The sequence below is a fragment of the Columba livia genome, chromosome 2, assembly GCF_036013475.1.
Source record: "Columba livia isolate bColLiv1 breed racing homer chromosome 2, bColLiv1.pat.W.v2, whole genome shotgun sequence".
In the NCBI taxonomy this organism is placed as follows: domain Eukaryota; kingdom Metazoa; phylum Chordata; class Aves; order Columbiformes; family Columbidae; genus Columba; species Columba livia.
Window position 1 is genome coordinate 16,207,076 of NC_088603.1, and position 26,610 is coordinate 16,233,685.

General features: G+C 36.9%; 1 protein-coding gene across 2 annotated transcripts in view; it reads left to right on the forward strand.

Annotated features, from left to right (window-relative positions):
• KIF5B (kinesin family member 5B) overlaps nucleotides 1-26,610 on the forward strand; it is a 34,985-nt gene that overhangs the window by 3,268 nt on the left and 5,107 nt on the right. Inside the window, exons 2-24 of one of the 2 annotated variants that reach the window (XM_065050530.1) lie at nucleotides 5,645-5,732; nucleotides 7,375-7,448; nucleotides 7,912-8,016; nucleotides 8,429-8,477; nucleotides 8,810-8,865; nucleotides 8,970-9,057; nucleotides 10,526-10,650; nucleotides 12,217-12,321; nucleotides 12,749-12,894; nucleotides 14,406-14,554; nucleotides 15,765-15,958; nucleotides 16,759-16,827; nucleotides 17,906-18,112; nucleotides 19,983-20,126; nucleotides 20,788-20,976; nucleotides 21,843-21,960; nucleotides 22,308-22,369; nucleotides 22,545-22,654; nucleotides 22,844-22,945; nucleotides 23,651-23,711; nucleotides 23,828-23,899; nucleotides 24,082-24,186; nucleotides 24,701-24,917. In XM_065050530.1, the coding sequence (XP_064906602.1) occupies nucleotides 5,645-5,732; nucleotides 7,375-7,448; nucleotides 7,912-8,016; nucleotides 8,429-8,477; nucleotides 8,810-8,865; nucleotides 8,970-9,057; nucleotides 10,526-10,650; nucleotides 12,217-12,321; nucleotides 12,749-12,894; nucleotides 14,406-14,554; nucleotides 15,765-15,958; nucleotides 16,759-16,827; nucleotides 17,906-18,112; nucleotides 19,983-20,126; nucleotides 20,788-20,976; nucleotides 21,843-21,960; nucleotides 22,308-22,369; nucleotides 22,545-22,654; nucleotides 22,844-22,945; nucleotides 23,651-23,711; nucleotides 23,828-23,899; nucleotides 24,082-24,186; nucleotides 24,701-24,917 (2,635 nt within the window). The remainder of the gene's footprint in view (nucleotides 1-5,644; nucleotides 5,733-7,374; nucleotides 7,449-7,911; nucleotides 8,017-8,428; nucleotides 8,478-8,809; nucleotides 8,866-8,969; nucleotides 9,058-10,525; nucleotides 10,651-12,216; nucleotides 12,322-12,748; nucleotides 12,895-14,405; nucleotides 14,555-15,764; nucleotides 15,959-16,758; nucleotides 16,828-17,905; nucleotides 18,113-19,982; nucleotides 20,127-20,787; nucleotides 20,977-21,842; nucleotides 21,961-22,307; nucleotides 22,370-22,544; nucleotides 22,655-22,843; nucleotides 22,946-23,650; nucleotides 23,712-23,827; nucleotides 23,900-24,081; nucleotides 24,187-24,700; nucleotides 24,918-26,610) is intronic. The other variant, XM_065050531.1, reaches the window with a different exon arrangement.

Genomic DNA, 26,610 nt, shown 5'->3' on the forward strand with positions numbered 1-26,610 from the left:
GAATACAGTGACATTTGGTGATTTCAGACTGAAGCCTAAACTGAAAACAGTTCTGTGAAATGACTGAAGTGGCAAGGTGTTATGAGCATTCACACTAATGGACAATATGCCTCTGTTGTCCAAATGTTTCTAGTAATGATTACATTGTATTCCTTATTTCTACCACTTTTAAGAAACAATTGTGGCTACCTGCCTGTATTTTCTTATTTGTTTAGAGTACTATTTTTTTAATGTGTAAGGTGTAACCCCTGTGATTCTGAGAAAAGCTTGAGACAGTTTTCTTTTTCATTATCTTTTAAACTAATATTGGATAGTAAATGAGAACAAGGCTGGGTGTAAGTTATGTTAGAATCAGATTAATGAAGATCACTTGCTATTACTGCACCTTTTGGCAGCAGGTTATTCAAAAGGAAAACTTAATCCATGTGTGCTGCTGAACGAAAGGCTGTGCCAGACTGTATAAAAGCAGGGAACATGGTGCATTCTTAAAACAACCTTTTTTAAAAATTATTTTGCCAGTGTGAAAGAAAGTACCATTTAATTAGAAACACACAAATGAAAGTGCTTAATGTCTACAGTCCAACTTAAACATGAATCAGAAACTGCAATTTGTAGCTGAAACACTAGTATTCTTTCAGTGTTACTCTTTGGAGTATTTTTTTTCATTCCATGAAATGTTGAATAATATAGAAGTTTTTCAGATGATACTGGTATGATGATTTAACAGAAAGCTAATATCTAGCTTATAGTAATATGTGAAGGGGAAGCTGTCTTCCCTGGCTGCTGTACCCCTTCCTTAGAAACACCTTACTCATCTTTGGTGGTGGTTCCTCCATTCCTGGGAAACTGATGGAACGACTTATCCTTGGTGCCATCTCAAGGCATATCAAGGATAAGAGGGTCATTAGGGGAAGTCAACATGGCTTCACCAAGGGGAAGTCATGCTTGACCAACCTCATTGACTTTCATGAGGACATAACAAAACAGATGGATGATGGCAGAGGGGTGGATGTGGTCTACCTTGGCTTCAGTAAGGCATTTGATACAGTCTCCCACAGCGTCCTTACAGCTAAACTGAGGGAGTGCGGTAGTGAGGTGGACTGTGAACTGGCTGAAGGGAAGAAGCCAGAGAGTTGTGGTCAATGGGGCGGAGTCTAGTTGGAGGCCAGTATCTAGTGGAGTGCCTCAAGGGTCTGTACTGGGGCCTATATTATTCAATATATTCATCAATGATTTGGACGAGGGAATAGAGTGTACTATCAGCAGGTTTGCTGATGACACCAAGCTGGGAGGAGTGGCTGACACACCAGAAGGCTGTGCTGCCATCCAGCAGGACCTGGACAGGCTGGAGAGTTGGGCAGGAAAAATGTAATGAAATATAGCAAGGGAAAGTGTAGAGTATTGCATTTGGGTAGGAACAATCCCAGGTTCCAGTATAAGTTGGGGAATGACCTATTAGAGAGCAGCATAGGGGAAAGGGACCTGAGGGTCCTGGTGGACAGCAGGATGACCATGAGCCAGCACTGTGCCCTTGTGGCCAGGAAGGCCAATGGTACCTGGGGTGGATTAGAAGGGGGGTGGTTAGTAGGTCCAGAGAGATCCTTCTTCCCCTCTACTCTGCCCTGGTAAGACCACACCTGGAATATTGTGTCCAGTTCTAGGCCCCTCAGTTCCAGAAGGACAGGGAACTGCTGGAGAGAGTCCAGCACAGGGCAACAAAGATGATTAAGGGAGTGGAGCATCTCCTGTGTGAGGAAAGGCTGAGGGAGCTGGATCTCTTTAGCTTGGAGAAGAGGAGACCAAATGGTGACCTCATTAATGTTTACAAATATATGAAGGGTGAGTGTCACGAGGACAGAGCCAGGCTCTTCTTGGTGACAACCAATGATAGGACAAGGGGTAATGGGTTCAAACTGGAACATGATTCCACTTGAATTTGAGAAGAAACTTCTTCTCAGTGAGGGTGACAGACACTGAACAGGCTGCCCAGGGAGGTTGTGGAGTCTCCTACTCTGGAGACATTCAAAACCCGCCTGGACACGTTCCTGTGTAACCTCATCTGGGTGTTCCTGCTCCGGCAGGGGGATTGGACTATATGATCTTTTGAGGTCCCTTCCAATCCCTAACATTCTGTGATACTATGATTTAGTTTAATTACCACTAAATTGTCTTGACAGATGTACTCTCTTGAGGGCTGAGGGCGCTGGCAGTGTTTTTGCTGTGGGACTACAGCCCTTCAGTACAAACACTTACAGGAGCTGAGGTTTCCTGTACTTGATCACTGGTGGAACAAATGCTCGGCAAGGAGTGAATGCACGCGTTGAATTCTCTGTTTGGAGAGAGGAAGTTCTCTGCTTGTTTGCTTGATATTTCGTGTTGCTTATAGGTGGTATGTGTCAATTTTTTCTTAGGATTTGAGTAGCATTTGCTGAAATTTTCTGGAGTATGTCAAGGCAGCATCGTGTCACCGATACTGCTGCTTCCACTTGCAAGCAGTGTGTGGTAACGATGCTTGGACCTTTTGTGCTTTCAGTTCCATCATAATATCTGCTTGTTTACTACTTGAGGAAGAAAAGGCATATGGTATAGAAAAAATAACTGACACTTTAATCTTTCTTGATTAATCTCTTAAAGGTAATGAGGAGGCTTTCTAGGGCAGGGTAATCTGTAATACTGTTTTAGCTTTGTTTACAGCAGAAAGTAGACTGTAAAGAGAAGTGATAAGATGTAACATTGCAGATGTCAAAGATGGGAAACCATACTGAGTGGGAGTAACTTGTATTCTTAAAAGATAATTATCATGCAACCTACTTGGCTAAACCTACTTGGTTAGATATTGATTCAGTGGTGATGGAGCAGGGACGTGCCTCTAAAGTGGGTTTTCATAGGTGTGATAAATGCATTGCAACCCGGGAGGGGAGTGAAGTATGTGATTGGATTTTTGAGTGCTTTGTAGTTGCATTGTGGTTTCATCTAGGAAATTTTAATACTGGAGACATGTAAATAAATATTCTACTTTCCACCTGCAAGGGAGGGGGAAGTGACAGATGGTGTCAACAGGATGCCCCTTATGAGGATTCTTTTGTTCGGAATTATTACATTTTGTATGTTGGTAGCAGTTGTTAACTTGAGGGGAGTTGGAATTTGTCATGTGCCTAGCAGCTTTCACTGTATAAACAAACAAGATCAATTAAAGGCATTACTGCCCAAGTGAAGTCCTTGTAACTTGGTTTTCTGTTCTTACTAATCCATGGCATTCATCATACATGCTATTTTGTAGACTAACATTTTGTAAAACAAAAGAAACTAATTTGTCTGTGTTCTTTTATGAAGGCATTTGAATGGCAATTAGAGAGTAGAGTCTAAAAGTATTCTTTGTCTACAGATTACTCTCAAATTAGTAAACATGACTTTCCTTTTACACAGATAATGAAGAAGAGTTCAATTCAGTCAGCTTTTGCTTGGCAGAAGTTTTTTTTTACACCCAAACCAAAACAACAACAAATAGAAAACAAACAAACAAAACACACACACATACACAAAACCACTAAAAAAACCCCTAAAAATGGTTTTTAAAAATTTAGAAAAGGAAAGCTTTTTCAGAACTTGGTCCAAATACTTATGAATTGCAGAATGGTTGCAGACTAGTGCAAGTTGTTAAAGTTTGATTTCTTTGAAGTAGATACATCTTTTATTTGGCATGAAAAATATTCTGTAGTAATATATAAAGACACAATGTATACATTCAAAAGCATATACTATGCAAAATAGCATTTGCATTTTGAGGTACTTTTCTCACATTGGTCATGCTCTATTGGAAATAGCAAAGATCAGATATGTTGGGATCTGTGAGAACTAGTGAGTACCGTTAACAGTTGCTGCACAGACTGTCAGAAGACTGTAGCTAGGAACTTTCCCAAATGCTTCTAAAATCAATATATTTTCTGGAGCGATAATTTGGAGGAGAGTTGAAATCTTACAACCAGAAACGCCCAAATTGCTAATGCAGCACATATTGTTTGCAGTGATGTTGGACACTGCCACTTCTCTCACTGTATTTTTCCAATGTGTAGTCGTAAATTTGATCCTCCAAAATTGTATTATTTCAGTTCATGCACATATGCAGAAGAACTTGAGCATGAAACAGATCTGGTTCATGTTTTGTGATGTAGGTGACTTGCAGTGTATAGTGTAGCTACTTGATATTTGTGAAGTTGGAGGCTTTTTGAAACTACAGCTGCTAGTGGGAAAGAAAACATATAGCTAGTGTTACCTTTGCTACAGCAACTTACCTTTTTATGTAACGTGTTCTCAGTCTTCATTTTCTTACCTCAGGGTTACTTGAACTTGTTAGTTGTTTTATGGTGTATATGGTGTATGTAATGGCTTCCATTCTACCTGTAGAATATATGAAATTGAGCTGCATTTGAAGCTAAAATGACTAATTGAGGAAGCGTGTGGTTTTCCCAGCTGTGAAACAAGTGTTCTGACAAACTGTAGCACCTTAGGGATAGTTTCTGTCTACTGAGGCTTGTGGTTTCTTCAGTGTATTTATACAGTGAATGCTGTATTTATTTTGTTTTTTCTGAGAGGGAGCTCATCCACCTGAATAAGCCCTCTCAGCAGATAGATGTGTGTTGAATCTAGAAAGCTTTGTTTGGTGTCATGCTAGATGAGAGGTCAGGCTGGGAAAAGGGAATGTGGTGGGTGGGTGAAAAGTGGAAGCTCCACTTGTTTTTTTGCCAGGGACACATTCTTCCAGAAGGATGATAGTGAATTAAATGTAGACAAAAAGGAGCACTTAACAGTGGCAGTGAGTTTAGCAATGGGAACTGGCCCCGATCCCTTGTAAACCTTGCCTGTCTGCTTGGCTACCTGCCGAATCAAGCTCTGAAAATGAAAAAAAAAAAAATTAGAACTTCGTAAGATGAGCATAATAGTTCATAGCCTAATGGAGTGTCAGCTTCTTAGAACTGTGTCATGAAAATCTCTTTAAAACAAAGCAAAATTTCAACATTGCTTTCAAAAAGATACATTGGAGTGGCTTCTTATAGTGTCTTCCAAAATGAGTCTTCAGTGAACAGTTCCTGTCCTCCCAAGCAGCCTTTTCTTTCTGCTTATGGAGCTTTATTTTAAGGATATCATGTATGGGGAAACAGTTCATGTGCTGACTGTAGGTGGTCTGAATGTTTCTTTTTGGTTTGAGGTTTTTAACAAATATTACCAAGGTGTATATTCTGTGTGATGTGGTATAAGCTGTTTTTAATAATTTGGGTTTACCAAAGCAAACCTGCTGCCAGAGTACAAGAGAATAAGGGGTTTTCAGATGTACAGACTAGGCATTGGTTTACCTTGTAAGTTGAGTAAATTGATGTTATGTGGCAGAGTAGTTTTGGAGAACTATTTAGGTTGCACTTCAAAACCAAATAATATGTAATTCAAGGCCTTACTTGTAGGCAAGCAAATGAAGATTTAGGCAACACTAAATAAGCCAATTTCCTTGAGACAGTCTTCAAGTGCTAAAAAAAAAAAAACCAGCAGAAGATTGGGCTGAGACAGTATTGGCTATTTCCAAACTATATGATCAAACACCTTCCACTGTCTGTTTTTTTAATAGCTCTTCTGTGTCCTTTTTTTTTTCCAGTCCAAGCCATATATATTTGACCGTGTATTCCAGTCAAATACATCACAGGAACAAGTATACAATGATTGTGCTAAAAAGATTGTCAAAGGTAAGGCAACTTTAACCATAAGGAAATGTCTCGTATTTGTGTGGATTTCAGTGTTGAAAACTGATGCTACTATTGCTTCCTTTTACCTTTTGCATCTTTAATAAGAGCCAACATGAAACACAGCAGTATGAAATCATGCCGTAGTTGAGCTGATAAATTATGTCAATGCTTAACCTGCTGTTTCACTCACTTGCAACATTTGATAACACCTGTCATGTTTTGAGGTTTTTTGCAGTTCTCTGCAAAAGATTGTTTAAAACAATTTATCAGTATTTAATCGAAGTAACTCCTATGGCCAGATTCGGGGTTGTGTTGTTTTGTTTTTCTCCCTCAAATTTATTGGTGAAAACATTCTACATTAGTTTCTTTGGAGGAAACTTGTGAAATCATGTGTATGCTATAGATCTTTTCTAAGCTTCTTAATACACAATTTAAAGAGAGTTTTGGGGTTTTTTTAATGTCATTTCTAGCTTTGTAATTTAGAGTTTAAATGTGATTTATCACTGTGCACATCAGGGTGTACAGTTTCTCCAAACTTCAATTGTCAGAATTGGCCTAGTAACTTCAGGAAATCAGGTTTTATCACAAGGAAGGTTATACCACAGTAAGTTGTAGTAAGCAATTGTTAATTTCCTGAGAATGAAATTGATTAATTTCTTCAGGAGATCAGTGATAGGTTCTAATTGACATAACTTTCAAAACAACTTTAAAAAACCCTTGTGAGAAACCCCTGAAATAACAACTGTTATTGACAAGAGAAGATTAGGTAAATGTAGGATTTTTATGATCATTAGGAAAGTGAATTGCTGTGGAAAATCCATGCTGCTTCAAGTATTTAACCCTTTAGTGAATTAAATAGTAATCAGGATAGATCAGAAGTTTGTTCCTTAAAAACTGGAGTTAATTAAGAATTATAGTGATGCCCCCTTCCTCAATCAATAAATCTGATTGCTGTTTTTCTGTGTGGCATTTCTAGGCTGTGCTACATCCTGTGGCAAGTGAGCTCTAGTGGTGGTACAAATGGATTATGGGTATGATGAGGTGGCACAGACTTTGCCATTTGGAGTATCTCATGCTTGTTTTTTGAAAATAAAAGTTTGCTTGCAGGATGTGATTCTGCAGTAACTGACTTGTGAACAAACCAGCCCATAACCCCTCAATCTAAAACTTTGGGTTGGTTCATTCATAATTTTAAACATAAGCTTATGGCCAAGGAGTAAGACGGTTGAAATGGCATAGCCCATTCTCTTCACAATTGGACAATTAAACTTTCCCAAAGGAAGACTATATTATGGCATTCTTCTCTATGTTGTTTTTTTTTTCTTCTGAATTATAAGACGACTCTCTGTTCAGCCTGGCAGTTGTATCAGTTTCCTTTTTGTTCCTGACTCTGAAGTCCCGATTTTTCTGGTTGAAGGATCAGATGCTTCTAATACAGTAAACATCTAAAATGCAGTCATTGATGATGTAACGCATAAAAGGGGTGTGGAATAACACCTACTTTCCCCTCAGCTCTAGCACACAAGCATTGAATGATTTAACTTGCTGAACACTTCAGGAACTGCCTGCTTGCATTCTATTTCATTTGACTTTCCTTTAGGAGAAGGAATTGAGCCCTAATAAAAATACTCTTTCCCTTTAGATGTACTTGAGGGATACAATGGTACAATATTTGCTTATGGGCAAACATCATCCGGAAAGACACACACTATGGAAGTAAGAAATCTTAAAATAATTTTCCTTTCCTGTCACTGTTACCTCTTTTCATTATAGTAGTCTTTTGTTTCTAGAAATAACATGCCTGCTTGTTTTCATCTTGCAATTTTAATTTTCTTTCTGTTGCAACAATTTGATACCCAAAATGTTTTTTTAGGACTTAGAATGGCAATTATTGTATTTTTTCAGCCCTCAGTAAGAGGATGAGAAACATAAGAGTAATGTTAATAGCACATTTTCACTTGTACTTTGAGAGATTTCTGAGGCTGTTCTTTTCACTCCTTGCAAATTCTGAATGTAAATAGATGGTCAAGATTTTCCTTTATAGATAAAGTAAGTGGATCATACCCATCAGCATTTTAAAAGCAATTTGTCTGTTAACTGTTTGGTTTGCCTCAGGATACTGTTTGTGATGTTCAATTCAGTACAAATATTTCAACTTATTATATATTTTTCTAATAAGGGGAAGCTTCACGACCCGGATGGAATGGGTATTATTCCAAGAATAGTGCAAGATATTTTTAATTATATTTACTCAATGGATGAGAATCTTGAGTTTCATATTAAGGTAAACCTTTCTTCATTGTTACTTGTTTTATCTATATGAAAACCAGAAGTGGTCTATGGTTAAATGAATGTTCTATGTCTGTTTCAAATACCTGTAACTTGGAAAATAGAAACATGAGTTATTTCTGAAGTAACTCACTCTCCTTAAAGAAGAATTACGTTAACACTTTAATCTTGTTTCCATTAAACATTGATGGTAGCTATCCTGATAACCTATGGCAGCATTGATAGTGCTTGAAGCTTTTGATCAGAATAGTTTCTTCTTAAAGGTGTATTTTAGTTCAGCCTTAAGGACTTGAGGTAGATGTGGTGCTGTGTGGGAGGTCATAATAATTGTGCTGGATCTTTCTGATCAAAGGGCAAAGTATTTTTGGTTTATGATGCTGTTTTTTTGTTCCCCTTTTCACTTTTAGGTGTCATATTTTGAAATATACTTGGATAAAATAAGGGACCTTTTGGATGGTAAGGCTTTTATTTGTATTGAGCATAGAAAGTAAATTGTTCTGGAGAGAGATATTTAAAAAAAAAAAAAGCATATCATGGTATAGGTATGCAGTATGCTAATAACCTATACATGATGAGGGTACATCAAAATGAGAAAGCATGGAGCTAATCTCTGTAACTAAAGCTTCAGTAGTGGTTGTTCCATGTATATTAAATTATTATAAAGTGTTGCTGAGAAATAACATCTATGACTGTACGTTGGACAAACTCATTCATTTTGCAAAGAAATCATATGTACCTTAGCATTATAAATCATGTATACCTTAGCTTTAGAACTTTTTCTCTTCCAGTTTCAAAGACCAATCTTTCTGTTCATGAGGACAAAAATAGAGTTCCCTATGTAAAGGTGAGCATCAATCTGGTTTGTTTTTGTCTTAGTGTCTAGTCTACATCATCTACTTCTGGGTTTTTGGTGTGGTGGTTTTTTACCTTTTTTATTTATTTTTAAAGGGTTGCACAGAACGTTTTGTATGTAGTCCAGAAGAAGTTATGGATACTATAGATGAAGGAAAATCAAACCGACATGTAGCAGTTACAAGTAAGTATTATTTTTTTGTTTCCTTTTAGTGCTTTATCAGTTTGTTTCTGGTATGCCATAAAAAGTAGGTAAGACAAAAGTAGTGAGCTAAATCATTCAGGTTTTTGAAAGGATCTAGCATAAACAGTTTCAGCATGTCTTTCAGAAACAGGTATTTCAGTTCTTGTTAGATGCTGTTACTTACACTTGGATTTAAAGGAGAAAGTAAGAGATCAGTGAGGAGTTTGGAATCATAGGAGAAAAAGGTGTAGTTCTGCATTAGAAATAGTCCAAAATCCCAGTTTGTGGAATTTGTTTTGATTAACCTGTGAATCTGTAAGTGAGACACTGTGGCCTGTCTCCAGTTTGGCCATTCTGTTGCATATTCTAAGAAAAGCTGGTCAGAATATATATTCAGACATGCTACAGATTTAAGCAGAATTCCAGTGTCCCAAGCTTCTTGGCCTGTGGCATGCAGCTGGTTTGCAAGGAGCCATGGCGTAGGTTCCCAGATTCCCACAAGAAGCAGGATTAGGAAGTCACAGAGGGGTTTAAAAAATAGAAGAAGTCAAGGAAAGCTGAGGTGCATGCAAAATAATACTTCAGTTTTTTAGCAACTGAAGTGACTGTCTGAAATCTTTGAGAACCCGTTTGAAGGGTGAGTTTCACAATCTTCCTGTGTCTAGTTCTTTATTCAGAAAAAGGAAGAATATATAATCATTGAGGAAACAAAAGATTTTTCTTCTTATTTTTCTTTAAGGTTCAAAAATGAAAATATGCTATCCCTTTTAAGGAAGTATTCAGTCCTGCACTTCCGCTTTGTTGCTCCTAGGTGATAAGGTTCTAAAGTGGGTCTGGATGGAGTAGTGGAGAAATAACAGAAATGTGAATAGATGGCTACTAGTCTATGTTGAGCTGCTTCTCTGGCATCAATAAGCTAGTCCTTTTAGGCCTGTGAGGAATTTATGGTTAAAAGGAAGAAGCAAGCAGACATTCGCATTCGGATTGCAGTCAGCTTTAATTTCGTTAAGGAATTAAAATCATTCTTTAAATTCAATAAGTCTTGTTTACTCTGCATTTTTCACAGCAGAAGAGGCAGCAGGTATTTAAATCAGAAAGGGGTGAGAGGTTATGGCCGTCTAGTTTGAATTTGCACAAAAGGATAAAATATGATACATTGTAAATCTACAAAAAAAGAAAGAGTTCTGATACCAGAATGCAAATGTGCTTTATGTTTTAATAGAGTAAACTAAATGTGTGACAGCTAGTTGACAGGCTAGCAAATCTTATCAGTGGGCTTATGTGGTATTAATAGAAGCCCAAGGGAGACTGTATCTTTGTTACTCAATGTGACAATACTATTAGTTTTATTGTCGTTGAGAGACTACTCTGTACAGTTTCATTAGCTTTAGATTTGTTGCTTCACTGTGGGAAGATACTGTTTTGGTTGTACAAGTATTTTTGACAATTTATATATTTTGGATTATAGACATGAATGAACACAGCTCCCGAAGTCATAGTATTTTTCTTATTAATGTAAAACAAGAGAATACTCAAACAGAACAGAAACTAAGTGGAAAACTTTACCTTGTGGACTTGGCAGGTAGTGAAAAGGTAATTCTAAATTTATTTTTCTGCTCTGAAAATCTCTGGTTATTCTTTACAGTATTTTATGTTAATGTAATACTGATTGTTCAGTTGTCATCTCTGAAGTGTTTTAATTTTGACTTTGAAAAGTGGTTTCTGAATCCTAGTCTGGGTTGGCTGTTCGATGCTACCTCTTTGAGCTGGTCTGCATTTCTGCAGTGAGGGTTTGTAAACATGGAATGGGGCGGGGAAATAGGCTGGAGTTAAGTCTCAGTATCTGCAAGAGCACAAAAAGTGTGCAGGTGTGTTGGCTAGCCAGGTGCTGAAATAAATAGTTTTATGGATGTGGAATATCTGAATTTTCTTATCCAGTGGTACCAAGTTTCTGTATCTGAAATTCTGATTGTCATTATTTAAAATGACAGCTTGGTTTCCTGTGTCAGTGGCTTAAAGCAGAGAAGGAAATATCTACCATTTTGCGTGTATCACTTCTTACAGACTGTGATTAGCCTTTTAAGAACTGGATTTTTGATGTTCTTTTCATCTTTGCTTCTAGGTTTGTCCCGGTCTTTGTCTCCAGCTTTTTTCAGTCATTTCTGCTTGCTGTTGTGTTTCCTCATGTCATTGTTCTATGGCCTTATTGTTGTCTCTGATACTGTGTTTATTCTGAAATGTGTTTCTTAGTAATGGTCTTTTTTTTTTTTTTTTAATGCTTCCAGTTTCGTTCTCATTAAAGTGAGAACGAAGTTAAAAGGGCTGGGCTTCAGGTCTCCTTTCTCTGTAGCTTCGTTCCTTTCACAGTTGATTTAGAATTTTGCTTTTGTGCTTCTCCCAGTCCTTTTGAAATACATGAGGTTTTCTGATGCCTTGTCTTGGGTTAGTTTAAACACAAGCAAAAAGAATTGCTTAGTTATGGTCGTGATCACAGGTTGGTGAAAAAAACAGTAAAGGAAGGGTTACAGAACTGTAACTCAAATTCAGCTCTTGAGGCAAAAGAGCTGATGTAAATAGAATGGTGTCAGGGTAGATTTCCTTCACATTTCTGCTGATATCTACGTAAGCTCCTAGAGCACTCGAATAGGTCAGATTCAGCCTTTAAAATTTGTTCTCCCAAATTTTGCTAAAATAGACTCTGTTTATATTTCTCAGGGGGCTGGTGGTGTCTGGTGTGGTTGGTTTGTCTGTTTGTTAAGGATGACCTCTGGACAAACTATTTGTAACACTTATTTCCTTCTACTTTATGGAATTAAAACTTTTTGACAAATGTCAAACAACTTTTGAAGTTGTCTATTTGATACATGTATAGCTAAAAACATCTGTCTTCTATGAAAAGGTGTACTTTGCAAGGAAGATATTCACTTCAGTTTAAAAAAGTCAGAAATATCTTCAAACACTGAGTTCTGAATGAGAAGTTGATGGTGAATCAGGGAAAGATGGAGGAGGAGCTTGCTTATTCTAATCCAACTTGCTTATGAGTAGTTCACAAAGTCAGGAAGACTGACTTTAGAAGCGAAAAAATTACTCAAGTCTTACATTAAATGTGGAAGGTGTTTTTTGAAGATACGTTTAGTAATTTACCGAAATATTGTATAGGTTAGTAAAACTGGAGCAGAAGGTGCTGTGCTGGATGAGGCCAAGAACATCAACAAGTCTTTGTCTGCTCTCGGAAACGTCATCTCAGCTTTGGCTGAAAGCAGTGTAAGTGTTCTCTTTTGTGTTTTTATACTTCAAGGTTAAAGATTTGCATCTCTGAAGATATTACACAGAAATTCTTTCCTGATCTCAGGGATATGCATTAAGTCTCTTAAACTAATCCAATTGCACTTTACAAATGACTGTTATTCTTGTACTGTGTTGATGCTGATAATTAATAAATTTCCATTTAATGTTGAGGCACCTAAGCATCATGGTGAAAGTTTTCTTGTACTCTAGAAGTTACCAAGCATGGAAAGAGAATTTTATGCCAACCCGTGTGTGTTCAGTCTTATGATTTATGAATTAAAGTAGAATTTAATGTCTTTCTAATTAAATTATACCTAGCAAAAGTATAGCTCTTGTTTCAACTAATTAAATAGGGTGTCTGAAAAATACATGACTGACTGATTTTTAACCATTTTCTTGGTAGACTTATGTTCCATATCGTGATAGCAAAATGACCAGAATCCTTCAAGATTCACTAGGGGGTAATTGCAGAACCACTATAGTTATTTGCTGTTCTCCGTCTTCATACAATGAATCTGAAACTAAATCTACTCTTCTGTTTGGCCAAAGGTGAGCAAATGGCTTGATATTTTGTTCTTACTATGTTCATAAATAAACCCAGAATGAGAAATAAGTTACTCTGTGAACATTCCTGAACCAAATCAATTAGAATGTTTACTTTCTTTCTGGCATTCTTCAGTGCATGCATAGCGAAGTATTGAGATCTTTCTTATATAAAAATCTTTAAACTGGGCCAGATCCTGAAGACTGTATTTTCAGGAGGACAGCGTATAGTTTGGTTCAAAATGCAGTTTAATGTATAGTCTCGCACAGGAATTAATACTCTTTTTTTAAAAAAAATTGTTATTTTTTTTTCTTTTTTCCTGAAGTGGAAGGAGAGAGGGAGGAGTTCTCCCCCGTTAAGTTTAATCCTTTATTTACCAGGGATCCCATCCCCTGCAACCCTTTCTTTGATAGCCTGCTGAATTATGTCTTCTGGTCTGTTTCCTTATCTAGCATTCCAGTAACATTTGAATTACTACTTCTAAATTCCTCTGTCATTTGTAATTGTATTTTTAAGTACCCATTTCAAATTTGGTATTTTGTTAGATATCTCTTCTTTACCACTGTTATTAATGCTTCATTGTAATACTCCAGTTCCTGACCACTGGATTTAATCACTTAGTTTGTTGGAGCACGTGAGAAAAGCTGTCAGCGTTTTAGTTAGTTCATCTAGTCTTCTGTGTTAGGGTACCTCTTCCACTTTATTTCATCAAGATAGTTCACCACTGTTCTTTTCAGAGAAGTGTTTTGTTATAGAAAGCAGACTAGATGACTGCAAAAATTCTTAAAAATCTGGTGGAATATCTTTGCAGAAAGATGCTTAAAGGAGTTGTAATATGGGAGGTGGAATTTCTAACTACCATTAAGCTTTTTTCCTGTTTTGGTCTTGGGGAAGCAGGTGTTTGGTAGTAGGAGATTATACAGAAAAATTACTGAAGTGAGACATGGCGCTAAAGTGAAAACTGTATGTTAACTTCATGAAGATATATTGTTAGTGCTGTAGTTTCATCTCCAAAGTCTTTGGATGAGATTTGCTTCACTGAACGTAGGTAACCACATCTGAACTTTATAGCTTGTACACCTTGTTGGTTAATGGAGATCTAGTAACTGGATTTTTAGGTTGAAATGAGCTGTTTCTTGAATACGTTAGATTGTTTACACCTTAAAGGTGTTATGTTCTCCACTGGAGAAATATTTGCTATGTGTGGTAAATGCTGCCCTTTGTTCAAAGCTGTGCAATACTGTCCTGACTAGAATTCTTTCAGGTGAAAGTCTGCAGCTGAATTTTTCCAGCTCAACCAGCTTGAGACTTTTCAGCCTTCCCAAAGTGTATTGTATTGCCCCATCCATTCACAGTTGTACCAATGCAATGAAAAGAATAGTCAACTGTCAGGGAGTGGAAATAATCTTTTGGAAGAGGTGGGAATGTTTACGCTTTCACCAGTGATATGCAGAAATTTTATTGAATTCCTTTCTTTAAAAATGAAGTTTCAGAGCTTTTTGCTCTTTCTCTGTAGAGCAAAGACCATTAAGAACACAGTCTGTGTCAACGTGGAGCTCACTGCAGAACAGTGGAAGAAAAAGTATGAGAAGGAAAAGGAGAAAAACAAGACTCTGCGTAACACTATACAGTGGCTAGAAAATGAACTCAACAGATGGCGAAACGGTGAGAAGCAATTGTATTTTTGTTCTATAAACTTTAGGAGAGACAATAGGCACTGCATTGGTCTTCAGGATACCAGGAATAATTAAGAGCACTATGCAAGACAGTAATAAAAATATTAAAGCTAAGATATTAAGTTGATGTTGGAACTTCATGTCTTTCACTGTATTGCAGCTGGAACAACTTCTCAATGACATAATGGCAAAAATGTCTGAAAGTATATTGGTGTTAGGTTCTTCAACACTTGCTTTACTAGCAAAGCTAGAGTTACATCTAAAAATTTCATTTTGGGGGAGAAAAAATGATATTGTAAATGCGGAAACTGAGGCTAATACTTTGAATTAGAAAACTAAACAAAGTGATATCACAAGATCTTATCCTTGTTTAAAACTCAAACACATTAATAGACCAAAAACCCCACCCAAAATGCCAAATCTATGACAGTGCAGAATGTGTGCACATTCTTTCTTCCTAAGTAATTAACTTCTTATCAATTGAAGTGTCTGACAAAACACAAGTTAAATATGAAGCCTTAAATTCAGGAGAACAGAGGTCATACTTACAGATCTGTGCTGGAGTTTGGCAGCTATAGAAGGTGATTTTGTAATCTTGTAGACAACTGCACCATATCCTGATGGAAATCTGAGAAAAATGGGTTCACTTAAATAAGCTCAGTAGAATGTAGAAGGAGCCCATACCTTCAAAGATCTGAATGAAATGTTTTGTAGTAAGATGCTAAGGAATTTAGTTTACTGGAGAAGTGTCTTGATTAGCATGTGGCATTTTTTTCTGTGTGAAGTTAGGAAAGTCTTCTCATCAGAAGAGGCTTAATGAACATAAGAGGATAAAAGTGTAACTGAAAAAATATTTTAAATTGGAAGTAAAGCAGTGTAAAATTAATATGGCTACCTAGGAAAGCAAACTGCCAAGGGAAAAAGAAAGGACAAGTTTGGTGCTTTTCTAGAAGATACAGTTCGACGTGATGTTTGGAGCTTATAGCAGTAACTGAGTGAAATATAATGTTCTGTGGTGAGCAGGAAATAGTTTGGGTGATCTAGTGGTAATTTTTTTTCATCATGTAACCATGTGAACTTAATTGCTTATTAACTGTGGAGCAGTACTGTTAGTAAGGAGTATATAACACTTCTCAAGGCTAAATTTGTGGAAGATACTTCATGGCTGACTGTACTAAAACGATATTCTTTTCTTTAAGGGGAGACTGTACCAGTTGATGAACAGTTTGATAAGGAGAAAGCCAACTTAGAAGCTTTTGCAGTGGACAAGGATATTACTGTTATTAATGATACACCAGCTACCACAATTGGAGTAACTGGCAACTTCACTGATGCTGAGAGAAGAAAATGTGAGGAAGAAATTGCCAAACTGTACAAACAACTGGATGACAAGGTATGCCATTCTTACATTATAGCTCAATCTATATTTCCTACATATTGTGCAATATTTAATTTGCCAGTCTTCATTTGTTAGTACAGCTTGGTTAAGTATTTGCTGGGAGTGCCTACTCTAGTTCTGAAGCTCTGATTAAGAGAAATCAAAATTGCTGTATCTGGTGCTGAGATATTTGTAATTGCTCTTCTCCTTTGCTGAAACTACTAAAAATGTCCTGAAAACTAAAGTATCAGTACATAGGGGGAAAAAAAAAAAGGTAAAAATTAAAGTTAAGAAGCTAAAGTTAATGAGAATCTTGAACGATGTTTCTGCTTTCTGGGTGTAGAACATTCCCAGCTGGTTGTTTGGAAAAAGGACCTGAAAAAGGAAAATAGTGAGAAAGCAGGAGAATGAGTAGTTTGAGGGCAGCAGTTTTTTCCTGCCATGTTATGCATATTTTATTTGAATGTAATTTCAAATTTAAGCAGTAGTACTAAATTTGGAGAGGAAAAAATCTTGTAATTAAATCTTAATTGTTTCTTAGAAGTTAGAACAACTAGGAGAGGACTTGCAAAAGCACAGGTATAAGAGTTTTGTCTTCGAAGCATGGTATTTTACATATACATGCCAGGTTAAGCAGCTAATGGATCAGTCAGTGAAATCAAAAGGATTATTTTTTTTTTTTACTTTTATTGCTTTCAGTTGTTTAATTGTCTCAGAATGTCAACAAGTTAGATGTCTAACATCTGCTCTCTCTTAGTTTATCTTTTCTGAGTGGTATTTGTCAGTTTATTAACAGTGTCTTACTTCAACTGCAGGATGAAGAAATTAATCAGCAGAGCCAACTAGTAGAAAAACTGAAAACACAGATGTTGGATCAGGAAGAGGTGAGTTTCACTCTTGCATCTTTATTCTCTTTGTCTTTCCTTTAAATAAATTGGAGATGTTCTGAATAGATTGCAAGTTTATGACCAGGTAGTAGAATGGCGACTTCCTGCTGTACAGTAGCTGTTTTATTCCTTATCTAAATGTTGTGCATATTCATTCCCACCACTTACACTGTGCTAATGGTTAAACTTAAGCCAGTTTACTTGAACCTTAAGTATCCATGAAGAGAAACAGAATTGAGATATTTTATGCAAAACATCAGCAGTTGCATTCCCGATGCAAAGTTAGCAGTTTGTCAAAACTGGAGATACCTCCATTTACTGTAAGAAATCTGTTTTAAGGTTTACTTTTGGTCAGTTGCTGTGCAGAGAGAGAAGGGGGAGGAGGGAAATGTAATGGCCCATAAAGGAAAAGGAATCTGTGTTACTTCAGACCATACCTCCTAAAATATTCAAATTATTTGTATGCATGTTACCAATTATGTAACTTAATTACATGGTGAAAGTACCTATTAGTAATGGCTAATATCATTTAGCCAAGATACTAGAAAACATAGTTCTATATAGAACAAAGATTAAAAAAAATAGTCTTTGTGTATGCGGCGAGAAGGAAATGGGTTGAGGACTCAGGAAGCTGGAGCTACTGTTTAATTTTGTTTAAATAAACAAATCTTCCTTTTTAACAACCATTCACATTGTCTAGTAATTCTTCAGCAGCTAACAGAGTTAAAATGCTGGAACTTTAGTCCCTAGCTTGTTGACAGTTTCAGACTCATGACTAGTGTTCAATAACTTTGTTTTGAACTTGAAATATTTAATTTGTGTGTCCAGTTGTAGTCCTAATGTGTCTCGATTAGTAATTATTTCCACTTTGAAAGTACTTTAAAAGCTAAAGAACTATGGATATAGGTAAATTTGTTTGTTGTACTCTTACTGTACCTGTAATGCTAGACACCAAAAATGTAGATATGAGCTATTGTAGTGGCCAAAAGCACTAATAAGATTCAATTTTTACATGGAGTTTTCTTGATGATTATTTGTTTTTGCAATTTAAAATAAATCTCTGTCAATGTTGCAGCTCTTAGCGTCGACCAGACGGGACCAAGACAACCTGCAAGCAGAGCTGAATCGCCTTCAGGCTGAAAACGATGCCTCTAAAGAGGAAGTGAAAGAGGTGTTACAAGCCCTTGAAGAACTTGCTGTCAACTATGATCAGAAGTCTCAGGAAGTAGAAGATAAAGCAAAGGAATATGAACTACTTAGTGATGAACTCAATCAAAAATCGGTATGAAATTTGGATAAGAAATTACTGACAGTCTTTAAAGTAACTTTTCTTGCCTTACCTGTATTTCTTGCTTGAAGTCATTTAAAGGGAGCCTAAGTCTAAAACTTCTTTAGTTTTTGCAAAGAATGATTTTCTAAAACCAGTAAGCTTCAGAAAAATGAGGAGTGGATACTGACCTTGATAGCCCTCATCCTTCTAGTACATATGACGTTTTACTACCTGAAGAATATTCAGAACAATGCCAGAAGTTAACACTTCCATTACATGCTGATGATCTGATTCAGTTTTGTTTGTCTCTCTGGTGCAGTTGGGTTAATCCTCACTTAAGAGTCTGCTCATTCCAGTCTTGAGGTTGCAGTGAGAACATGGCAGCTTTTCATGAAAGGAATGTGTATTTGCTTGCTGTATTTATGGCATGTAAAATAACTTACCTTGATGCCTTCAAAAATAAGCGATTTATTTTACTTTCTGCAAGGAGTAATCGTGAATGCTGAGCACATACTCCAATAGATCAGCCTGGTTAAAGTACAGATGCAGCATCAGTCGCACAGGATTAATACAATATACCTCCTTACACACCTGCATGGTTTCTGAATTGACTCACAGTTTTGGAAGCCAATCATTTGGCAGACTTCAATGAGTTTTCAACAGTTAATATTCCACCTATTATCATAAAATTTTAAGTAATGGAAAGGATCAGTGTGGCATTCGCTGGCATTGTGGACACATTCTTGAACGTGAAAATTGCGTGGATCTGGGTCTTCTACTGAACGTGGCTTTCAATTTTTAGTTAGAAAGATTTGACTAGACAGAACACTGGCATTAAAATTGATGTTCATAAGATCATGAAACTTCTTTTTAAATTTCTAAGTATGCTGATTTGAGTAATCTTTATTGGTAACTTACGTCACTTGAAGGTCAACCGAAAGTCATATCAGCTCTGGTCTTCCTATGAAGAGCAACATTTAAAATTTGGTAGAATAGACTAGCTGTGTATGTATATGATTCTGGAGTGTGTGGCTTGTTTTTTTTTCTGTGTTGGGTTTTTTTATTATTATTTGTTTGCATTGTTCGTTTTGATTAGTTTATAGAGTCAAGTGATTCTAGATAATATAGCTAATGTCCGTTGAGTATCATGAATAACTCAATCCACAAGAAAGCAAGAACTGTTCTGAGATGCAGTAAAATGAAGACATTCAAGGTTCTTTGTCTGTCACAGCCAGCCTGTGCAGTAACCACCCTTTGGCATCACTGGCTGAAACTTTTCTGCTGTAAAACTTATGCCTTTTTTTTAACTGGACAACAAAGAACAGACAACTTTTGAGTATGCCAGCTGCTGAGCTGCAGCTGTTCCAACCACAGCAGCTCAAACTTGCCGAAAAACTGCTCTAGAGTAAGTGTAGTGCTTATGAACTCTCGGAATTGGGTGCCGTTTTTTGATTTGCAGGTAGGAAAGAGTTAAGAGCTCTGCAGGCAAAGCTGAAATTATTTTCCTGTACCAAAATATGGTGAAAAGTGTTAGACCTGCTGTCCGTGTACCTTCTTTCTATAAAAGCAGTTCTCTGTAATATTTATCTGTATATAACTCTGAATACTGTTTAACAACGTTGAATTTTGTTGCAGAGTTGTAAGATTTTATTTTGTAAGCTGAGGGCTTCTGTCTGTGTTACTTTTCATTTCTTTCAGAAGAAATACTGTCTAAATTTTTACTGTATGGTATGTTCACCTAGGTTGATACTAATCTGATTTTAGCCATAAAAATGGGACGTTTCAGTAGGCAACTGTATTTTACTGTATTTAAATAGTTTGAAACTAGTTCTAAAAACGAGAGTATGTTTTGTTTATCAAAGTGTAAGTTCTTTTACTCTAGGTCACTCTAGCCAGTATAGATGCCGAGCTTCAGAAACTTAAAGAAATGACCAACCACCAGAAGAAACGAGCAACAGAAATGATGGCCTCCTTACTAAAAGATCTTGCAGAGATAGGAATTGCAGTAGGAAATAATGATGTCAAGGTAAGGATTAGTCACTGCAAGTTTTATTGCCTTGTAGTACACACATACATTGTGGCAGATGGGGTCAGTTTTCTTAGTATGATAAAAATAATCACCATAGGAAGCCTCATATATATTAATAATTTGAGCATAAGCTTATCCACTGCTTAATACTGTGACTTAATCAGGTCCTGAACAAAATTTGATTATGCAAAGAAAAGAAAGAGCAGGTATGACTTTAATTTATTTTCTTTTTTCTGAAGTAGTGTTTTCATTCATACCGTTAAACTGCTCTATGGTCATAATCAACAGCATTGTCTTGGAAATCTAATGCTGACCTACAGTGGCAATCAGGATTTTGATATAAGTGTTATTATGTTATCATGTTGTATTGAAAATGGACTGAGGACCTGAAATAAAATATAACTCTAGAAGATCAATGTAGGACAAGAATGCAGGTGGTGTTAGAAATCTGTAGTGAACTATTGCCTGTTTCATGTGACTCATTACCTTTGTACAAACTTCTAAATAATCAGAAAACTTAACGTTTCATTTTGGTCTTTAAATGTTCTGATGATTAGTCAAAGCAGAGGATATGTGCTGGGTACTAAGTTGCTCCAGCACATCTTTAAACCTGTTTTGTTATCTGAGCTTTCTAAACTTGTCAATCCATGCTTTTCAGCAGCCTGAGGGAACCGGCATGATAGATGAAGAATTCACAGTTGCGAGACTGTACATTAGTAAAATGAAATCAGAAGTAAAAACAATGGTGAAACGTTGCAAACAGTTAGAAGGCACGCAAGCTGAAAGCAATAAGAAAATGGAAGAAAATGAAAAGGAGTTGGCTGCCTGCCAGCTCCGAATCTCACAGGTAAATATTTCTTTACCGTGTACTTCCTAAATGTTCTTTTGAATTTATTAACCTGCTAGGGGGTGGGGAAGTTGTAATTTCTTTTTGTCACCTAACAAAGTACATTGTGATCAAACAGTCACAAAGCTCAACTGTATCCTCAATACTCTGTTTGGTTTAGATGTTTCTGAGTAATTGTGTGACAGGATGTCAGGGTTTCTGCAATATGTCTGTAGCCTGATAACATTTTTGTAGCACTTGTATTAAATACTAGGGTCCGTACATTCTCCATCACAGAATCATTGACAAATACAAGTGTTGCAGAAGCAGAGGCTCATGAGCACTCTGCCTACTTAGTGCAGCAAGTTGGAAGTGGGAGAGGTAGTAATAGCACAGTAAAACTGTAGTAGGTTTGCATAGCAGATTGAATTTACTTCTAATGTGAGAAAAGCCATTTTAATGTGATTGTTAGAAAAGATCAGTAATATGACTTTTACGACTTTTTAAAACTGTGATCTACACATGCAATTTTATTTTTCTATATTTTGATATACATACAGATGGTCATCTGTCTTTTAAATCAGGAGATGCAAATTTCAGTGCAGTCTTCTAAATAAAGTGGGCCTCTCTTGCCTCTGACAGTGTTTAACATTCAAAATGTCTCTTCTCCCAGCCAAAATGTATTTCATTCCAATCCAGGATAATGACATTTTCTTACAGGATGCACTACAGATCTACTTGAATAGTCATATTTGTCTTAGAGTTTAGCTGGCATCATTTTTGTTTTGAGATCAAATTACTTGTTTAAAAATAAGTATGAACTGTTTATGCAAATGCAGTTCTGTGATACCCAGTTCCAAAGTAAATGAATCTTTCCATTCTACAAGCATGAAGCCAAGATCAAGTCATTGACTGAGTATCTTCAGAATGTGGAACAGAAAAAGAGACAACTGGAAGAGTCTGTGGATTCCCTTAATGAAGAATTAGTTCAACTCCGAGCACAGGGTAGGAATTGCCTCCCTACACCCCAGGCAGCACCACCACCGTTTTAAGTATATAGTGATAAACAGAGAGTTGTTCTGTTCCATTTAGATTGAAAGCCAGAGCTGTAGAATGGCGTTTTGCTACGGAATATGTAGAATTAATCAATAGGAAAGCATGTTTGCTGTTTGAAAGAACTGCTATGGATAGGATTAAATTAGAGATGCTACTGATTTAATGGATCTCTGTGAAGAGAGGGGACTACTTCCAAATTTTAAGGTGTTGGGGAGGGAAGGCGGCATTAACTACATCTCCCTGTGATGGCCTAGTTACCTGGCTGAAATGTGTTTTCTCTCTTCTATCCCTACTAGAAAAAGTCCATGAGATGGAGAAAGAGCACTTAAATAAGGTTCAAACTGCAAATGAAGTCAAGGTAAGTTAATTTCATCATTTAAAACAAAATAAACAAAACCACCACAAACAAAAAAGCAAACACCCCCCCACACACCACCCATGAACAAACAACCAAAAAACCAACAACAACAAACCTACAAGGTGAAGTATGGCAAGTTCTAAAATCATATAATACATACTGTTTTATCTAACAGCAAGCTGTGGAACAGCAAATTCAGAGCCATCGTGAGACGCATCAGAAACAAATCAGTAGCCTAAGAGATGAAGTTGATGCAAAAGAGAAACTTATCACTGAACTTCAAGAGTAAGTAATGGTTATTTTAGTAGTGCCAAATGTCTCCAGACTGTGTGAATACAGAAGCGCAGTATAGTGGGAAGTATGTGGCAAGGATTTCCTTCAGCAGTCTCTTTCAAACTTGTGTTGCTTTACTGAATATCATGTCTGGAGGATTTAGTTTAAATAATGGATATAATATTTACTTTCTGTATTCAGCCAAAACCAGAAGATGATGCTTGAACAGGAACGTCTTAGAGTTGAGCATGAGAAGTTGAAAGCGACTGATCAGGAAAAAAGTAGAAAGCTACATGAACTTACGTAAGTGATTACGGTGCATAAAACAAATGTGTGTGGGAACACTTAGGTTTTTAAATTGTAGCGACCTAATATGGTGAAGTGGCTCTCACTGTATGATGCATCTACTAGAGAGGCTCCAGAGCCTTTTTGAACTTAACTTTAAAACCTTTGCACTGCCTTAATATTTTAAATTGAAAGTAAAGTTAAGAAAGATATGAAGGCCACAACTTTTTCTTTGTTAATACGCTGTGGGTTTGAGTAAGTAACTTCTCAATTTACATCTAAGTATTGCAAGCTTTAAGACTGGAATGGGCTTGTAACAGTTCCCTTATGCTTTTTTTTTTTTTAATTCTTGTGTTCCGATGCGGGCGTTGGCAAAGGTGTTAGTGGTGAGGTGGGAGAACAAAACAAAGAAAAATCCTTTCTGTCTCATGTGATGCTTACAATCCCAGCTGGTCAGAGCAAAGATCATTTGTAGGATAAGATTGCCAAGTCTTCACCCTTGACCTGATTTTAAGTCTGTCTTTACCTGTTCTAGAAACTTAGAATTTATGTATCTGAATACACTTGTTTGTATTCCTTCAATATGGTTACATCCTTAATGGAGGTCTTCAACTGAAAGACATGTTTCATTTTTACCATATGGTTTTTATCACTGTAGTCTCCTAAAACATTAAAATTTCTAGTTTTGCTCAGATGTTTCAGCATGATTTTATTCTCTTTTAGGGTTATGCAGGACAGACGGGAACAAGCAAGACAAGATTTAAAGGGTTTGGAAGAGACTGTGGTAAGATAGTCAGAATATATTCTAAAGCAAATATTAATACTTGTGTGGGTTTTTTTTTTTTTTTCCTTCAGAGCTATTTTAAATATTTTTAAATTGTTTCTTGTCCTTAACTGTAGGCAAAAGAACTTCAGACTCTTCACAATCTTCGGAAGTTGTTTGTTCAAGATCTGGCTACGAGGGTGAAAAAGGTAATGTGGTGCTGTAGTGAAACATGGTGTTTCTGAGAATGCTGTGTAGATTTCAGTTTAGAACTAAATTAGGAATTGGTCTTTATGCGGTGTATTTTTTAATTTGTTTAATTTGTTTAATTTTAATATGCAAGTTCAGATTTGTACTCAGCCTCTTCCTCCCCATGCCTTTGTTACTGCAGAGTGCTGAGATTGACTCGGATGATACAGGAGGCAGTGCTGCACAAAAACAGAAGATTTCCTTCCTTGAGAATAATCTTGAACAGCTTACAAAGGTTCACAAGCAGGTACAATGAGGCTTAATTTCAAGTTTTAGTTAAAAACAAACTACTTTAGATCCATTGTTATAGAAATGATTGAATGCATACTGGTCATAAAGTAACTGTTTTATAATTAAATACTACTACATCTTTAGTCTGTTTTATATCCAGAGACACACTCAGGTTTTCCTGTAAGTACACTAATAGCTATTTGAAGTACATGTGGGTATGTAACAAAATAGCTGCATTTAAACTGAAGAAGATCCAAGTTGGTGTTTAGAGTTAGTATGTCGGCCTAGGGGTTGCTTGCCTGTCTCTGAAGAAGAATGTAGACTTTAAGTGCTGATGCTGGGTAGCATGTTCTGCCACAGTAACTGATTTTCAAATGACAATCTTACTGATGAGCTATTAGATTTACTAAAAGCTCTAGCAAAGACAGTATAGTAGTCCTACTGCTTCACCTTTGTAGGGGCTAGAGGCTGTTTGGTCGGCTCTCCCTGTAAGAGCGATATCAAGAAAATAATCAATTTTTATTTTGTAGCTGGTACGTGATAATGCAGATCTTCGCTGTGAACTTCCTAAACTGGAGAAGCGACTTAGAGCTACAGCTGAAAGAGTTAAAGCTTTGGAGTCCGCACTGAAGGAAGCCAAAGAGAATGCTTCTCGTGATCGCAAACGGTATCAGCAAGAAGTAGATCGTATAAAGGAAGCTGTAAGATCCAAGAATATGGCCAGAAGAGGACATTCTGCACAAATTGGTTAGTTAAGAATCCCTTGCCCTGTAAAACTTCATCGGTCTCCTGATTTTTGTGATCTTTGTGCACATGTGCACCTTTCAGCCTTAGTTGGCACTGCATGCATGAACATGATGTATTTTCTACTATGGATTATGTTTTGCTTAATAGACTGTGCTGGGTGGTGGTGTATGCTTGGTTGTATGTTTTTATGTATTTGAAATAGGTCTTTTCCTGGTAGCTGGATGTTCTGGTAGCTGGTTTCCTGGTAGCATGTTCTAGCCTGAACATGTGTTCCATTCCCTAGAACAAAACAATACACTGAATGTGAGTCGCAAGTCTGTAACATTGTGCCAATTCCCTTCCAGTTTCTAAGACTAAGTAGATATTCCAAAGCAAGGAGAGAGATTAAGCCATCACCTTAAATAACAAAAAAGTGTCTTGCTGTCTCTTGATCTTGTGGTTTTGTCTGTCCCTCTACCCCCAGCTATCATCCTAAATCCCTAGTTATGTTTTCGGTTCTTTGTTCGAAAACATGCAGTACTCTGTAGTGCTCTCTATGGGGAAAGGATGGAAAAAAAGATCTGTAGTAGCTAGTAATGTTTCTTACTGTGTGGTGGGAAAACAGTCACATTCCCATGGTCTTCCAGCTGCCATTACACTGTCAAGCAATGAGGGCCAGAAGGGTGTGTGATCTGTGGAGGGCTCCACTGTGCCTATTGGGTTATTGTTGTAGATGTAACTATGTGTTCCAGCCCTTTTGTTGTCCTGTGTCAGGACTTCTGCAATCAATGTATTTCCCTTAAATGCAACTGAGATAAGCGTTGCAGTTAAACTTGGTTCATATTCTGTAGGTCTGCAAAGAGCTGTTGCAGAATAAACTTAGTGGTTTTCTTGGTCAGTTCAAGTGTTGGCTGGGTGGCAGGTGCTTTCTTGTCCTATCTTTCTCTCAAGTGATCTCAAAGACAAACAGAATTCTCTAGTGAGCTTACCACAGGTGTAAAGCCTCTTGTTACTTATATGTCGAGATGTACTAGTCATGTCTTACTGGAGATCAATTGCTATGAGGCAGAAACTGGGAAGTGTTTCTCTGATACAGTTGCTGCCTGTAGGTACTTTATGTACACTCTTACTTACTGAAACTTTAAATGCTTCTGTTTGCTATCACAGAATTTTGTAAAGTCATACTGTTGTGTGTGTCCTGTTAAGAGCTTGTGCAAAACTGATTGAAAACATAATTTTTCAAAGTGTATGCAGCTTGTGTATGCACCTGTCAAAACTACTATTTTTTACTTCAGTAGTAGAGTAAGTTGTATTTTTGTATGGTGGTAAGAAGTTGATGAAACAGTGTTGTCTGTGGAGCGATCAGTATGCTGAACCACTTGCAGAGCAGAGGAACTAGTGGCTTATTAATCAAGTAGATGTGGGAAATACAGCAGGATATAACGACTCCTTACAGGAACATAACACTCATGTAACTTTGTCTAGTGATGTGTCTTATTGCATTCTTATTGCCAAGAAATGCCTCTCATACAGGGAAATGCATTAGGTGGGGCAGAGAATCATTAGCAAAAGCTTTGCTAGCTTTAATAGAGACAATAAAAGCGCAACTTTGTCTGTTTTTCAGGGCTTTTTATAGTTGATACTAATCTTTTAGGTTCTCAGAAAGCCATCTCCTAAACTTGTTTTCTTATTCAAAGTGCATTCAATTTTGATT